The 14,546-nt window shown below is 43.9% G+C and overlaps 1 protein-coding gene across 1 annotated transcript in view; it reads left to right on the forward strand.

The window, feature by feature from the left end:
• Positions 1-243: 243 nt before the first annotated feature.
• LOC124134927 (rasGAP-activating-like protein 1) overlaps positions 244-14,546 on the forward strand; it is a 38,947-nt gene continuing 24,644 nt past the window's right edge. The window contains exons 1-6 of the mRNA XM_048396030.1: positions 244-376; positions 2,784-2,840; positions 3,173-3,286; positions 3,750-3,817; positions 7,675-7,810; positions 9,271-9,352. Coding sequence (XP_048251987.1) covers positions 309-376; positions 2,784-2,840; positions 3,173-3,286; positions 3,750-3,817; positions 7,675-7,810; positions 9,271-9,352 — 525 coding nt within the window. The 5' untranslated portion in view covers positions 244-308. The remainder of the gene's footprint in view (positions 377-2,783; positions 2,841-3,172; positions 3,287-3,749; positions 3,818-7,674; positions 7,811-9,270; positions 9,353-14,546) is intronic.

A 14,546-nucleotide genomic window follows, 5' to 3' on the forward strand; every position in this document is an offset into this window, starting at 1 on the left:
GAAGTGATATTATGTGTTTTTCTAATCACTTTAACACGTTTTCTATTACACATAAATTATTTATCAGTTGTCTGAACGTAACATGCATTTCAAATTATATTAGTATGTGTATGTATTAAAAAAACAAACCTTTCCTCTTTCGTCGAGTATGGATGCCGACTTTACGTTCGTATGACAAATCATTTCCTTGTTCGTTTCAGGTAAAATGTGATTTTGCAATCTTTTCAAGGGACACAACTCTGCCAACTTCCGCAAACCAAAACAACAATGAGGAACTCGCTCGATACCGAATTATTGAACGGCTAAACATGTTTTCAAAGCACACAACCCTTTACTTACGAATCTCAGAAGCAAAGAACTTGCTGTCGAAAGACCTGTAAGTGTGTTTTGTGTTTGCACTAGCCCTGTCAGACCGCCAGTCGGTGTTTGTTTGGGGACGCTATGATCTATCTACGGCTTATTTCATTCTGAGTCATCTTGTGACAGCAGTGGTCACATAGATAAGTATCTGTCTTCAAAAACATTACTAGTGCAAGCATCTACTGTCTTTTTATACGGTGTCATTTGACCAGTGTGCTGTAGTGGAATATAGATGCGATAAGACGCGTGATAAGACGCGACGTTACGTCAGTAATCCTGATGACGTCATCACCATAAGTGATGTCATTTCAATTAGGCCTAGTGGGTGGGATGAAATATCGAAACTTTTCCACTTTGTTTGTCACAGTTTTTCCAAAATTCGTCTTTAATGGTTGCCAAGTTATATGTGAAAAGTAAAATATGTGTTAGATTCTGTTTATTATTAATTTGTCTTCATGCAGAAAGTGTATGGTGTAGATTCTGTATGTTGTGTACAAAACCAGCGTTCGAAATACCTGCCTGCCCGACCGTCCGAGACAGGTTGTTTTCAACTCGGGCTGTCAGATTTTCAAATCCCCCTGCCCGACGGTCGGGTTATATTTCATAGGTGAAAATATTCTAAATATTTCCCGATGATAAGCAGTATTTCACATGTAAAGATCAATGATAAAATGTAACCAAAAAGAAACCCTGTTAGCTTTTAGACAACCTAACATTTAGCGATGCACTTATGCTACAAGCAATCAGTTTTCATATTTTTAATTAAATTATCCTGAGAAACATATGATTAAAGTGGGCAGGCAGGTTTTGGTCAGGGCTGGCAAGTATTTCAGCTAGCCAGTCCTGTGGTCTGGCTTAAATGTTTGGGAGTTTCATACCCTGACAAAACTGAAATTTTGTTTTGATCGTGACAAAGAGGTAGGCAAAAACTGCATGTGTGAACTTAGGTATCCCATTCATCTTATTGGAAAATAAATATTTTATTGGTCGTTTTGCATATGTTGTAGTATATTTATTTAAATGTCGTTTTATCTGAATACAAATTTCTTGAAAGGTGAGACAAGTGGTCAAAGGTCCTGCATGTTGTGTGAAGAGTTTCCTCCTTTTACCGTAGCAGGATACACAGATCATGGGTTAGAATCCCTAAATTGCCCTGGTTATCGTGGTTATTGTGTAAAGTAAAGAATAACAGCAATAAAGTGAACATTCCTACAGCTGACTTACCATCTTTTCCTCTCCAAAGTCATGTGACCCTCTTTATGTCTCCAGACTCATGTGACATGTACCGTCTTTATGGCTCCAAAGTCATGTGACTTACCATCTTTTTCACTCCAAAGTCATGTGACCCTCTTTATGTCTCCAGACTCATGTGGCATGTACCATCTTTATGGCTCCAAAGTCATGTGACTTACCATCTTTTCCTCTCCAAAGTCATGTGACCCTCTTTATGTCTCCAGACTCATGTGACATGTACCGTCTTTATGGCTCCAAAGTCATGTGACTTACCATATTTTCCTATCCAAAGTCATGTGACCATCTTTATGGCTCCAACGTCATGTGACTTACCATCTTTTCCTATCCAAAGTCATGTGACCGTCTTTATGGCTCCAAAGTCATGTGACTTACCATCTTTTTCACTCCAAAGTCATGTGACCCTCTCTATGTCTCCAGACTCATGTGACATGTACCGTCTTTATGGCTCCAGTCATGTGACTTACCATCTTTTTCACTCCAAAGTCATATGGCCCTCTTTATGACTTAAAAGTCATATAGCCTACAATGGAATCTGTGAAAATAGACTTGTTTTATAATGTAAAAACATTCTCCAGTTTTGACAATGCTCCAGATTAGACTATTTGATGATAACCTTATATAGTTAATATGGACCATAAAGTTAGACTGGTTATGACAGAGATCTGGATTAGTGAGAGTCCGGTTTTGACAGATTCCAACGTATGGTCTATGGATGGGATGAGTCCAAATTTACTACCTGGGTACCAACCCCACTTTTGCCCGACTCTACCCGGGTACCCGCTGTTGGTCTCACGAGATTGGGAATAGTTTGACCGTAGCCCTGGCAAAATGAATTTAGATACTCATATAAAATGATCTGGTCATGCATACACTGAAGTTGACTGAAGTTTTATCTCTATTCAAAAATATAAAGTCGGAAAGAATGCGTGCATAGTCAGAAAGAAATGCGAACATTAGTCACTTATAGCGCAACCGTGGGAGTTCTAGATGATTTTTGTCATTAACAATATATCAGGTGACTAACCACGGGTCCGGGTAGTACTCTGGGTACCCGGGTCCTACTAAGTACCCACCCGACCCGAGTACCCGAGTTACCTGTCCCAGCCCTAGTATGGTCCTCTGTGGCTTAATTTGCCTAAGAAATAATATCGTTTTGTTTTTGTTTTCAGAAATGGCAAAAGTGATCCTTACTGTGTGTTAAAAGTTGATAATGAAGTCATAGCCAGGTAACCAATGATCCCTTTATGCCATAAATATGATAATCATGATAAATGTTCAAATAATACAAATTATGCACTCATTAGAAATACACCAGTGCATCATGGTGTATAAACTGTTGTATTTATTTCATCCAATAAAATTACAACTAAACTGCATTTCTTGATAAATTGTATTTATACCTATTATTATTATTATTGTTATTTATGTCCGTGGTGGTATCTAGGTTAAGAAAAGTTTCAGTATTTTGCCAGTTTATATGTTGGCTCATCAGTAAAACGATGGAAGATTTTGAATGTCATTTCCACTTTGTAATCTCTGGTGTATATGACGTTTTCAGGACAGTGACCGTGTACAAGAGCTTGGAGCCTCTGTGGGGGGAGGAATTCACCCTTCACATGCCCTGTGGCTTCCGTGACCTTGCAATCTACGTCTACGATGAGGACAGAGTCAGGTCAGTTCTTCCTGCAGTTTTGGTCCCACTTTGAGAGTACCGTGTTTAGAAAATAGTGGGGTAGCAACTGGGAGACTGTCTGATAAAATATGGGTACGCTCGGAGTCAGTATACTGTGTCTGAGTGGGGTATTCATGTTAACCTGTGGCTAGTATCTCAGTGTGCTAGCACTATAAAATTGGCATTAGTTTGGGTTAGAATAGGTACCCAGTAAACTATCCTGGTCATAAGAGGTGACCAAATCGATCTGGTAATCAGGCTCCATGACTTTGTTGACTGCATGTCATTGTGCCCTGGTGGCATTGATAGTTGCTCATGGTATCAATCACCTGATTGTCTGATCCAGACTCATTTACAGGCCGCCATCATATATTGCTAAGTGTGGCGTTAAACAACAAACAAAAGAAAACACCTAACTTATTGTGGTTGTAAATGGTAAATATGATTCTATTTCCCCTTGCAGTGGTGATGACATCATCGGCACAATCTCCATCACGAAGCAAATGATCCATGAGCAGAGGACATCTAATGGTAAATAAAGCTCCAACATGTTGCTAGTGGAGGAAATAACACTTCTCATCATTGTCACAAATGTCATGAATATATTTGGGATAAGACTTCTTTGACTTACAGTCAAAGCTCTTGTTTCCCCTAAAAGGCAACTAACGGGATCGGGTGGTCAGGCTCGCTGCCTTGGTTGATGCATCTCATCGATCCCAATTGCGTGGATCGATGCTCATGATATTAATCACTGGATTGTCTGGTCCAGACTCGATTATTTACAGACAGCCGTCATATAGCTGGAATATTGCTGAGTGCGGCGTTAAACAACAAACAAACAAACAAACAAACAAACAAATAAATATGAATTCCAGAGTTTCAATGACAAGGAGTATTTTGGATAACAACTTCTTTATTATACATTTACATTTCAGGGCGGCTTCTTGCTCGTTCATCAAGTGAATGACAGGATGGGGAGCATGACATATATATGTTCATACAAATAAAGCCAGCTGTAAATACATGGAGTTACCAGAAATGGTATATGCCTAGTCCCTCATACAAATCTTCGAGTCTGGCCCAGACAATCCAGTGGATGACATCATGAGCATCGATCCACACAATTGGGATGCATGTCATCGATCCTAATTGTGTGGATAGATGCTCATGATGTCATCCACTGGATTGTCTGGGCCAAACTCGATTATTTACAGACCGCCGTCATATAGCTGGAATATTGCTGAGAGCGGAGTTAAATAACAAACAAACAAACCATCATACAAATCCTGAAACAAATACCTTATATGACTGTAGATAAGTGGAAATTTGAGGACCAGAAAAAAGATTCTGTAGAAAAGGGTCAGCTTATGTATGGATTACACTGTCATCAAACTCTTTTTCTGTCAGTAACGAACTTCGTCGTATTATCATTGAATGAAAGTTTGATTTAAATTAATAAAATTGGTTATGTAGATTACATGAGTCCGGATATACAATTATACAATATTATTACTGATGGTGTAACGGCAGGATTAACTTGCATAATTCAATAAGGACTTGTTGATATTTTATTTCCGATGGGGGTGGTGAGGTAGCATAGTGGTTAAAGTGTTTGCTTATCACGCCGAAGACCCAACTTCAATTCTCCACATGGATACAATGTGTGAAGCTCATTTCTGGTGTTCCACATTGTGATATTGGGGGAATATTACTAAAAGCAGCGTAAAACCATACTTACTCACTCTCTCACAATTTCCGATGACAGATCATGACGAGATAAGTTTTAGGTTGGTCCGGCTTATCTCCCGCACACAAAATTTTAATACAGATTTCAAGTTAATACCTCGGCTTATCTATGAGATCAGCATATCTATGGTCATATTAGGTACATTTGAAATATAAGAGCAATTCTTCAATACTTAGGAAGTACCTTCATTTGGCATTGAAGAGGCTGGAGTAACAATGAAGACAGAGCTGACTTATGCTTTTCAACTTCCTTATTCTTTCACTGAAACATTTCAGTACAGATGCAAGTAGGGCTGCACAGTTTCGCAGTAGGGATGTCACAATACTGGTGTCGAACGATACGATACATATCTCGATACAGAAGCCACGATACAATACATATGTCGATACTGCATTGCTTATGGATAGAGATCCACATGGACAATCGATAGTGTGTTAAATGTGAATCAATGCCAAATAAATTGTACCTGGTATTGTATCATGTATTGTATCTGGTGTACCTGTGAATTACGACGTCACTAATTCGCTGTGCCTTCGTAAACTGTGATATAAACCCTCAAAAATACATATTGCAATAATCGCTATATGGCTGAGATAATGCGGATGCAATGCTTATTTTTAACTCACTCACATAATGCAGTATGATCAAATTGGGTCATCTTCCCGAGGCAAGAGAGTTTACTGACTTTAAAAGTCCAGTTTCCACCCTTGCCGAACTAGGCTGGAATTACTGTGCTTGATCGTAGCGCCACCAGTGGCTATTACCAGTTATGTCCCTTCTATGCCTCTCCTATGGACCAGTCAGATTCCACCTCTTGTATCACTTGCGTTTGCTTCACACAAAATGGTGGCACCCGGTCAGGACGATCTGATCGATAATCAAGATCTATATTGTGATAAAACGGGTCTTACATCGCGAAATGCATCAAAACACTAGAGCACCTTGATTAAAAACATGAAAAGATTTGGAAAATATCTTCTGACAACGGGTTGGCGGTGTACATGCTTTGCAAATCCTGCGATCGACCGAAATCTGCACGACATTTTACAAACCAGATTTCGATTTCGGTGCGCGATTTTGATTGGACTATGCATAGACTCATTAGTCCAGCCAAAATGTAACTCCATAATACCAGCCTAGTTTGGCAAGGGTGGAAACTGGACTTTTATAGTCAGTTAACTCACTTGCCTCGGGAAGATGAATTGGGTTGGTATGTTGAGAAAATATGCAGATGAGTGTATTTCTTTGTTCTTGACTGCAATATTGTTGCCAACAAAAGGGGAAAAGCAAATATGGGGCATAATTGTGGTTTAAACATAAAGGGTAGTTAGTTTGAAAGGGGAAGTTAAACGTTGTGTGCCATTGCTGTGATATGGGGAAATATGCAGGAGGAACAAGAAACTTCACAGCACACATGCACTGGCACCACTTAACATTACTTTTGCTAACACAGTTATTGTCTCTTGGACAGTAACAGTGGCCCATAGCATGCATGGCGCTGTTACTGTTTGCACAACATCTCAACCAACAATACCTCATGTGTTTACGGGGGGCACGGGTGGCCCAGTCGTCTAAGGCGCTGCGATTCACTGTGCAGAGTTGCGTCCCTTGGGCACGCCAGAAACCTATGATTGTGGGTTCAAATCCTGGTTCGCCTTGATTATGTTTCTAGGTTTGTCAGCACAATACCCGTGCTCGTGGGTTTCATCAAAGCAGTAAACGTCCAAGACCTGCATCACTTCGGGCTTTCCTCCCACATTAAGCTGACACACCATGATATTACTGGAATACTTTTAAAGCAGCGTTAAACCCAACTCACTCACTCGCTAATTTGTTTACGTCTTGGAGCTACTTTACTCATAAAAATGTGAATGGCAATATTAGTGCTGTAATGAGATGATAATATAGTATTGTATCTAGATACTAGACCCACGATACAATACATCGATTTACAACCCTGGTATGGCGATACATTCATTACATTACAAGTTATATTGGTGTAAAAACATGTAAATAACTGTTCAACATCCATGCAGATACTCTAGTATTTTCCAGTGGCCTATAAATAACATTATTCACAGTGGCTTCCAGCCTATATGTTTCCGCCCTACAATATCCCATCTTTGATCTCTGAAATTTCAAAACAAATAATTCAGGGTTATGATTCACCTGCGAAATGAAAGAATTTCAACTTCAGAAATAGAAGTTCTGCATCAGGATACTATTCATATCTCTTCCATAGTATCAGTGGGGTGTTCTGGTAGCCTAGTGGTTAAAGAGTTGGCTCGTCACGCCGAAGACCTGGGTTCGATTCCCGACATGGGTACAATATGTGAAGCCCAATTAAGGTGTCCCCCGCCGTGATATCGCTGGAATATTGCTAAAAGCAGCGTTAAACCATACTCACTCACTCGCTCACCCATAGTATCAGTATATGTATCGTATCAAGACCCTACCTTGTCGTTATGACACAGGTCAGTATATTGCAATACATATCACAATACAGACCCAAGTTTCACAATATATTGCAATAGAATATTCCAGGCAATACACAGCCATATTATATGCTAGTACCTTTATCAAACAATACTCAATGGCTCAAAATATTATTCGGAGTCCTGGAATGTTTCTTTTACCACAGGACTAGAACGATGGTTCCCCTTGCTGAAAGCCAACAAGGACCTGGAGATTCAGGGAGAAATCCTCCTGGAATACGGAATACGATCCTCCGAGAACATGTCCAGCAGTCATCTCGTTCTCACAGTGGTGGAGGGCAGGTGGGTGGTAGTGTAGCTCCAGTGTTTCACCCTCCTCTAGTAGCCAATGTTCACCCTACTCTAGTAGCCAATGTGTCATATCTCAGCCCTCTTAGTTGTGACCATTTCAGTTGCGACTTAAATCTATTATTGGCGACCAAAATTTATGTACTGCTTGCCACTTGGGTACCAAAAAGTAAAGATAACTGTCGACAATATCTGTTTAAGATATAAAGAGATAGTAATTGCAAATCTCGTTTACCAAGTCGTGTTTGCAAGGCAAATGTTGAATATATAATTAATTAAAAATGTTCATATCACAATGTTTATTTATTAACAGTTAATACAACTACAGAGGTTTCATTAATATCTTGGGTATTTTGTACCTTGTTGCACTTGCAAAAGGAAATATTTACATTATTACTTAATGTACCGGTCTATTTCAATTGAATACAATTGAAACTTGTGCAAATATTCATCCTTTGATATAATCCTCTGATCATTCACCCTTTGATATAATCCTCTGATCATTCACCCTTTGATATAATCCTCTGATCATTCATCCTTTGATATAACCTATGTTCATTCATCCTTTGATATAACCTAGGTTCATTCATCCTTTGATATAATCCTCTGATCATTCATCCTTTGATATAACCTATGCTCATTCATCCTTTGATATAACCTATGTTCATTCATCCTTTGATATGATCCTCTGATCATTCATCCTTTGATATAACCTATGTTCATTCATCCTTTGATATAATCCTCTGATCATTTATCCTTTGATATGTTCCTATGTTCACTCATCCTTTGATATAACCTATGTTCATTCATCCTTTGATATAATCCTATGTTCATTCATCCTTTGATATAATCCCCTGATCATTCATCCTTTGATATAACCTATGCTCATTCATCCTTTGATATAATCCTATGTTCATTCATCCTTTGATATAACCTATGTTCATTCATCCTTTGATATAATCCTCTGATCATTCATCCTTTGATATAACCTATGCTCATTCATCCTTTGATATAATCTATGTTCATTCATCCTTTGATATAATCCTATGTTCATTCATCCTTTGATATAATCCTCTGATCATTCATCCTTTGATATAATCTTCTGATCATTCATCCTTTGATATAACCTATGTTCATTCATCCTTTGATATAATCCTATGTTCATTCATCCTTTGATATAATCCTCTGATCATTCATTCTTTGATATGATCCTCTGATCATTCATCTTTTGATATAATCCTCTGATCATTCATCCTTTGATATAATCCTCTGATCATTCATCCTTTGATATGATCCTCTGATCATTCTTCCTTTGATATGATCCTCTGATCATTCATCCTTTGATATAATCCTCTGATCATTCATCCTTTGATATAATCCTCTGATCATTCATCCTTCAATTCATCCTCTGACATAATAAATACAAGTTTTCATGCTATTTTTGTATTTTGCAGAGACTTAGCTCCAAAAGACAAGACTGGTTACTCCGATCCATACATCACCATTGAATGCCTTGACCAAAGTAAAACTACCTCAGTAAGTTATTATCACACTATCCATAGGGACTGGGGTAGAATGTGTCAGCAGCACCCTTTGTTAGTTGTAATAGGCAAAAAATTACATGCCTGTGGTGATTCCTGGTTAGAACTGGTCCCCAGCAACCTATACTGGTCGGAGGAGGTGAATCAAAGGACCGGGTAGTCAGGTTCGTTGACTTTGTTAATGGCATGTCTACATGTCCCAATGACAAGAGTTGTTGTTTAAAATATCAATCATAGAATTCTGTGGTCCAGGCTCGATTATTTACAGGCTGTTGTCATACAACTGCAGTATTGCTAAGTGCGGGTTCAAATTTAAACAAAACAACAAAAGTGTTTGAAGGTATGTTTGATCAGGTCGATAGAGAGTCCTACCAAGTTTTATTTCATTAATGTCTGTTGAACAATAGACACACACATATATTATCATTTTGCTGCTTTTCCATTCATAAAGGTGGCCCTGGTGATCATGTCATCTAAGGCGCTTAAATTTGCTGTGCAGAGTTGCTTCCCTTAGTATCACCAGGATCTGTTGGTTTTGGGTTTCTTCCAGATTATGATTCTTGTAATACACTATATCCATGCTCTTGGGTTTCACCCTATTGGTAAATGTTGCTTTTTGAATCATGCATATGGTCCAATAAATATTTTATAGGATTTCACTCTACACAAATAACTCTCAGAAAACAAAACAATGAATTGAAAAGGATCAAATTACATTAAGTAATACGTTACCACTGTTATACCGAGGCTGTTGTCTCCCACAACTGCTGCTATAGCGAAATCTACCACAGAGATCTCAATTACCTCATGCAGCACGTGCGTAGCCACCTAGCTGCCATGTGACACCCTTCACTCTTGTCTCCTTCGTCTGCTTAGCAAGACGTGTTTTCTCCTGCTGAAGCGTTCCTGGAAGATTTGGTGATATTTATTATAGTTTATTCTCTAATAAACTGTGCTTTTATGGGGCGTTGCGGTAGCTACGCTTGGTTATAATTTTCCCGCCAAACGGAAAATTTTTCCCGCCCTTTTTTCTCTATACTTGCGGGGTTCGCGTATGCACGTTGTGTTTTCCGTTTCCCCTGTTCTTGTATGTTTTGGGGGTTAACATAACTTATTTCTTTAATAAAAGTTATATGTGTATGTTATATGTTCACATTGCTCGTTTATTTTCTTGTGAAAATGCTCGTTTGTGAATCGTTGTGGTGCGTGCGTTGTAACCATGTTTTGTTCTTTGTTTATAGCAAACAATGTCTGACATGGATATGTCCCCAGTATCCACCCCCTCTACCCCTGCTCCTCGGAGTTGTGGGGTGTGCAGAAAGTTTTTGTCATCCCGGGATCCCCACGATCGTTGCCCGCGGTGCAGGGTTCCTTGCGGGGACACCCGGTGTACCCTGTGCGAAGGTCTGGGGCCTGCGGAGTTTGAGCGGTACCGGCTGTACGTACAGTCCGTCTCCACCCCTGTGGTGGCCGGTTCGTCCGGTCGGGGTCCCCGTGCGGGTACCACCTCCTCGGCTGCGGCGGATCCCCTTGCGGCCCTCGGGCTGTCTGGGGCTTCCGTCGCCGCATTATTGTCGAAACTTGTGGACTCCAAGCTGGCGGCCTTATCGCAAGATAGGCCGCTGGCTGTTCCGTCCCCGGCCTCTTCGGTGGCCGCGGGTTCGGACGCGGGGTCCACCGGTACGGCGGCGGCTGCCGTGGTTACCGGTCCTTCCCCCGAACCGTTGCTTCCGCTATCGGTTAAGGACCGCGTTGCCATGGTGTATGACCTCTTCGAGGACATGCCAAAGCCCCTGCCGATACCGCGGGGAATCCACGGTTCCGTGGGTTCCTCCGAGGTATACGACGAGACGTCCGACAAGGCTTTCCCGGCATCAACCTTGCTGCGCGGGATTAAGCCTTCTTTGGAGAAGGCCTTCACGGCTGCCTCCGGTCGGGGTCTCCCGTTACCTCCCCCGTCGTGGAGAAAAGGGTCTTTCCCAGTACATGACCTTGCCTTTCCCGAGGCTGGTCCTTCTGCGGAAGCCCATGTGGAGCGTTTGGGGGTCCGTGCCCCACCGGTTGCCACGGTACCACAAGGTACCTTGCAACAGCTGGACACCCTCGCTCGACACTCCATGCTGGCAATGTCTCACGGAGACACATACCTGGCTGCAGCGGCCAGTCTGGTCGAAGGTTCTCCCACGGACCGAGACCAGCGCATTTACAACTGCTTGCTCGGTTTGAATGCTTCCCTGGAGTACGTTGCCGGGGCTTCGGCCTTTGTTTCCGGCACGTGCCATTTTCTTCGGCGCCAGTCGTATCTGGTTGCTTCAGGGTTGGACGCTGCTAATCAGGAGGTGCTCCTTTCGCAGCCTTGGTCTGCTCGGACCCTGTTTAATAACAAGATCCCTGGGGTTCTGAAGGAACAACAGGCCGCTGTGTCTGCCGAGGCCTCTCGGCACACACTGGATCTTGTGGGGTCCTTGCATAGGCGCCTGGGTGCCGCTCCGAAGCGGAGCGCGCCCCAGGATGCTGCGTCCGGCAGGCCTAAGGGGTCGGGTCCTTCTTCCTCCGGGAAGAAGCCCCGCTCTGAGGGCTCCGGTAAGGGTTCTCAGCAGCCCTTTCGCGGGAAGAAGGGGAACTGGGGGAAGCCCAAGTCGTCTAAGGACGGCAAGGGCCCTTCCAGGTGACTCTCATTGGAGGGGTTCGTATGCCGACAGCGCCAACTTCGGTTGGCCCGTAGGCGAACCCGAGTCACTTGGCCCTGGACAGTTGCGCCTGCCGCTGCCCGTCCGGCCCCCCTCTCTTTCCCCAGTGGGAGCCAGACTCCAGACTTACTGGGAGAATTGGGAACAAGTGTTCGACGACCCGTGGGTGGTCAACACGATTCGGTACGGCTATCGGCTCGATCTCATAGCGAATCCGCCGCTCACCGTTGCCCCGTCGGCAGGTTTCTATTCGGAAACCGATCTTCCCTTCCTCGCCGATGCCATCGGCAGGTTGGTGGAGAAGAGGGCAGTTCGGGAGTTAGCTCTACCAGAAATAACACCGGGGTTTTACTCCAGGATATTTCTCGTTCCCAAGAAGGACAGTGCCGAACTCAGAATGATTCACAACTTGAAATCGTTCAACGAGTTCTACCTGCGCAAACCGCCCAAGTTCAGAATGTTGAGCTTGACGGACCTGAAAGCACTGATCATGCCGGCCGACTGGCTAGCTTCGATCGACCTGAAGGATGCTTATCTGCATGTTCCGATTCACTCGGATCATCAGAAGTATCTCAGGTTTGTCTTTCAAGGCAGGCACTACGAGTGGGTTGTACTCCCATTCGGTCTTTCATCCGCTCCCTGGCTGTTCACCCGGTTAACCACCCCCATAGTGGGGTTCCTCCACCGGAGGGGTGTCCGGTACTTCGCGTACCTGGACGACTCGCTAGTAGCAAATCGAATGTCGGACACCCTGTCACGCCATCTCGTTTTCGCACGTCGGCTCTTGGAGCAATTGGGGTGGATTGTCAATCTCCCCAAGAGCGAGTTAACCCCTTCTCAGAACTTGCAGTTCATCGGAGGTCGGTTCAACACGGTGTCCCATCGCCTATTTGTCCCCCCAGACCGGTGGCACAAAATTCAGGCGATGATTGCCAAAGTCTTAGCGGTGCAACAGACTGTTCACTTTTGGGAACAGCTGTTAGGGCTACTTGTATCAGCCCAGGACTGCACCGAACGGGGTCGTCTCCAACTCCGCCCGCTGCAACGGTTTTTAATCCAGTTGTTAGCAACGGAGGTGAACAGTGCGACCGTCGCCCTCCCGGATCGGCTCCGACCGCATCTGGAGTGGTGGACGCTCCCTTACAATGTCTTATCAGGAGTCTCTATGCGGCCCTACCGGGCCACGTTGAACCTGTATACAGACGCCTCTCTAGTGGGCTGGGGCGCCCATCTAGAGGGGGAGGTGAGCTCGGGGCTGTGGTGCATAGACGAACTAGGTCTTCACATCAATTGTCTCGAGTTCAAGGCAGTGATCAACGCAGTCAATCACTGGAAGCATCGTCTCGTCGACGCCCGGCTCATGCTGGCGACCGACAACACGACGGTAGTGTCCTATGTGAACAAACTGGGGGGAACCCACAGTCACTCGCTACTCGATCTCACGTTCGAGTTTTACGCTCTGGTGGACAGTGTCCCGTGCCAGATACGCGCCCGTCACATCCCAGGTGTGCGGAACGTACTGGCCGATGCTCTATCGAGGCCTCAGGATCCGAGCCCCACAGAGTGGATGCTGAACCCAGTGGTGTTTCAGTGGCTGTGCGAACGTTTGGGTCGTCCGATGGTCGACCTGTTCGCAACACGGTTCAACAATCAACTCCCGTTGTTTGTATCACCAGTCCCGGACCCGAGGGCCATCGATCACGATGCTCTCGCGTTAGACTGGACGGGCTTGGACGCTTATGCTTACCCGCCGACAGCGTTGATACCACACATTCTAAGCCGGCTTCGAGGAGTTCGCTGTCGAATGTTACTGATCGCGCCCATGTGGCCGAACAGATCGTGGTACCCCGACTTGCTGACCCAGGTCACGCAGTCGCCACTCCCACTGCCTGTGAGACCGGATCTCTTGATCCACCCTCACACCCGTCAGCTTCATCCAAACGCAGGGCAGTTCAATCTGCACGCGTGGATGTTGTCACCGAGCGTCTGAGGAGTAAAGGTTTTTCTCGCCGGGCGTCTCGGGCATACGTTAGTATGCATCGTGATTCTACCCAGAAGGTGTATAATGCACGTTGGGTTATTTTCACGAAGTGGTGTTGTAAACATCACATTCATTCGCCAGATAAGGTATCTGTGCAGGATATTGCTCGTTTCATGTCTCACTTGCGAGAGACCCGGAAACTCTCCGGGGGTTCCATTGCCAACTATGTCTCGTCCGTTGCTACGGTACGGGACGTTGCTATGGGTACCAGTCTCTCCAAAGAGCCGGTGATACGGGGTATTATCAAGGGTTTCAAACAGCACGATCTTAAGAAGGGCCGCCTTCGGGCACCGGCCTGGGATCTTTCCCTAGTGTTGCAATCACTCACGGAAGCTCCGTATGAACCCTTGCATAGTGCTTCGTTCCGGCATGTGACTTGGAAAACAGCATTTCTCCTCTCCTTTGCCACGGCGGCACGTGTATCCGAAATTCATGCACTCGATGTCGCCAAGGTACGA

This window comes from Haliotis rufescens, unplaced genomic scaffold, assembly GCF_023055435.1.
Source record: "Haliotis rufescens isolate VD_foot unplaced genomic scaffold, xgHalRufe1.0.p SCAF_15, whole genome shotgun sequence".
In the NCBI taxonomy this organism is placed as follows: Eukaryota; Metazoa; Mollusca; class Gastropoda; order Lepetellida; family Haliotidae; genus Haliotis; species Haliotis rufescens.